At 37.6% G+C, this 1529-nt stretch overlaps 1 protein-coding gene across 1 annotated transcript; it reads right to left on the bottom strand.

Moving 5' to 3' along the window:
• Positions 1-648: 648 nt before the first annotated feature.
• On the bottom strand, positions 649-1095 carry BDCG_16491 (uncharacterized protein; the record flags this gene model as incomplete). The annotated part of the gene is made up of 1 exon (XM_045425716.1): positions 649-1095. One exon carries the CDS (start codon positions 1093-1095, stop codon positions 649-651), a length of 447 nt encoding a protein of 148 aa, XP_045279873.1.
• Between the last annotated feature and the right edge of the window lie 434 nt (positions 1096-1529).

Below are 1529 nucleotides of genomic sequence, written 5' to 3'. Positions count from 1 at the left end.
TGAGTTTATTAATACTTTCTATACTTATAAGATAGTAGTATTACAGTATAGTCTCTCTCTATAAGTATGTATTTTCATTGAGAGAGTAACAGATTCAGATATTATCTTCAGAACTTTTAAAAAGACTGTTACTAACTCTGTCTATAACTTCTTAAATTTCTATTTTAATTTATTCAGATAGTTTGTACAAAGATATTCTGATTTAGAATAAATAAAGCAGAGACTCTTTTTCTTAGTCTTTCTATTATATACTTTATTTATAGAAGCTTAGAAAGCTCTCTCTCTCTGCTCAGCAGTCAGATATAAATCTCTCTATATCTTATTATCTTTTTCTGATAAATCTGTTCTCTGTTATTCTGACTCTTATAGAGCTGAATAGTGATCTACTCTTCACAGATCTATAACTCTCACAGTAATCTATAAATGATTAATAAGAGTTATCAGTTTCTTCAGAGTTAAGAACTTAGAGTTTTACTTAATAAGCTTATTCTACATATCTTTATTCAGCTTCTTTATAAATATCATTATTCAGATCTTGTTTCAGAACTCTGTTTTCACAGATCTTAATTTATGTTATAATTTTATAAAGTACTGTAAGTAGTTTTTATCAGATTTCTCATCTCTTTTTCTAATCTTAATAATTACAGCTCAGATGTTCTCTGTTCCCATCTTCAAGATCAGACTGTCGAACCGCTCCACCACGAACTCGCTCGATTTTTCGAATAAGAACCCGCCGATAGATCCATCGAAAAGCCCTCGATCATACGAGCATTTTGACCCCATCGCCGACCGCATACCCCGTGTGGTGGTGGAGTTATCCAGCCAAACGTGAACCGGACGTTGTTCGAAGCTCCTGTGTGGGATTATCCCCCGTTCTCCCCTACCACACCACAACCCCGGGCCAGAGTGCCATACAAATTGTAAGGTGAAGTGACCTAGCCATATGCACCAATCTTCTCGATTTTGGAAGATCCCCGACCTGTAGTTGTGGAGATATCCGAGGAGCGACCTCCGCGAAAACCCTGTCCATCTTTGATGTTCCAAAACACCAACGCCAAGTCTCACCCTCGTACCGCCCTTCCCAATCTGGCCCATCCCCGGCAGAAAAATACAAAAAGATACCTCGGCGATAATATCAAGCACATAATCAATGGACTCTTCTGAAGTGCAACCTCCACGGTCCGCCGCCAGTGTATCTAGACTTCAACACCAAGTCTCACCCCTGTACTACCCCTCTCAATCTGGCCCATCCCCAGCAGAACGATACAAAAAGATACCTCGGCAACAGCATTCAATACATAATCAGTGGACAATGAGTCAACAGCATATCAACAACTATAAAATCAGTATACTTCAAGATCTGACTGAGCCTTTGATCCCTGCACAGTGAGATATATTAAATCTAGTTTTAATATCTCAATATTCAATAGATTCTGCAAGGGATTGAGAACAGCAACACTAGGTTTCTATTGAATTTGAGAATTAACTCTATATTGATATAATCATTGACAAAGTCTTCTATTTTGAGA

Source organism: Blastomyces dermatitidis (genome assembly GCF_000003525.1).
Source record: "Blastomyces dermatitidis ER-3 genomic scaffold supercont1.2, whole genome shotgun sequence".
Lineage (NCBI taxonomy): Eukaryota > Fungi > Ascomycota > Eurotiomycetes > Onygenales > Ajellomycetaceae > Blastomyces > Blastomyces dermatitidis.
Note: the sequence above shows the minus strand (reverse complement) of the source record. Positions and strands in the feature narration are given on the sequence as shown.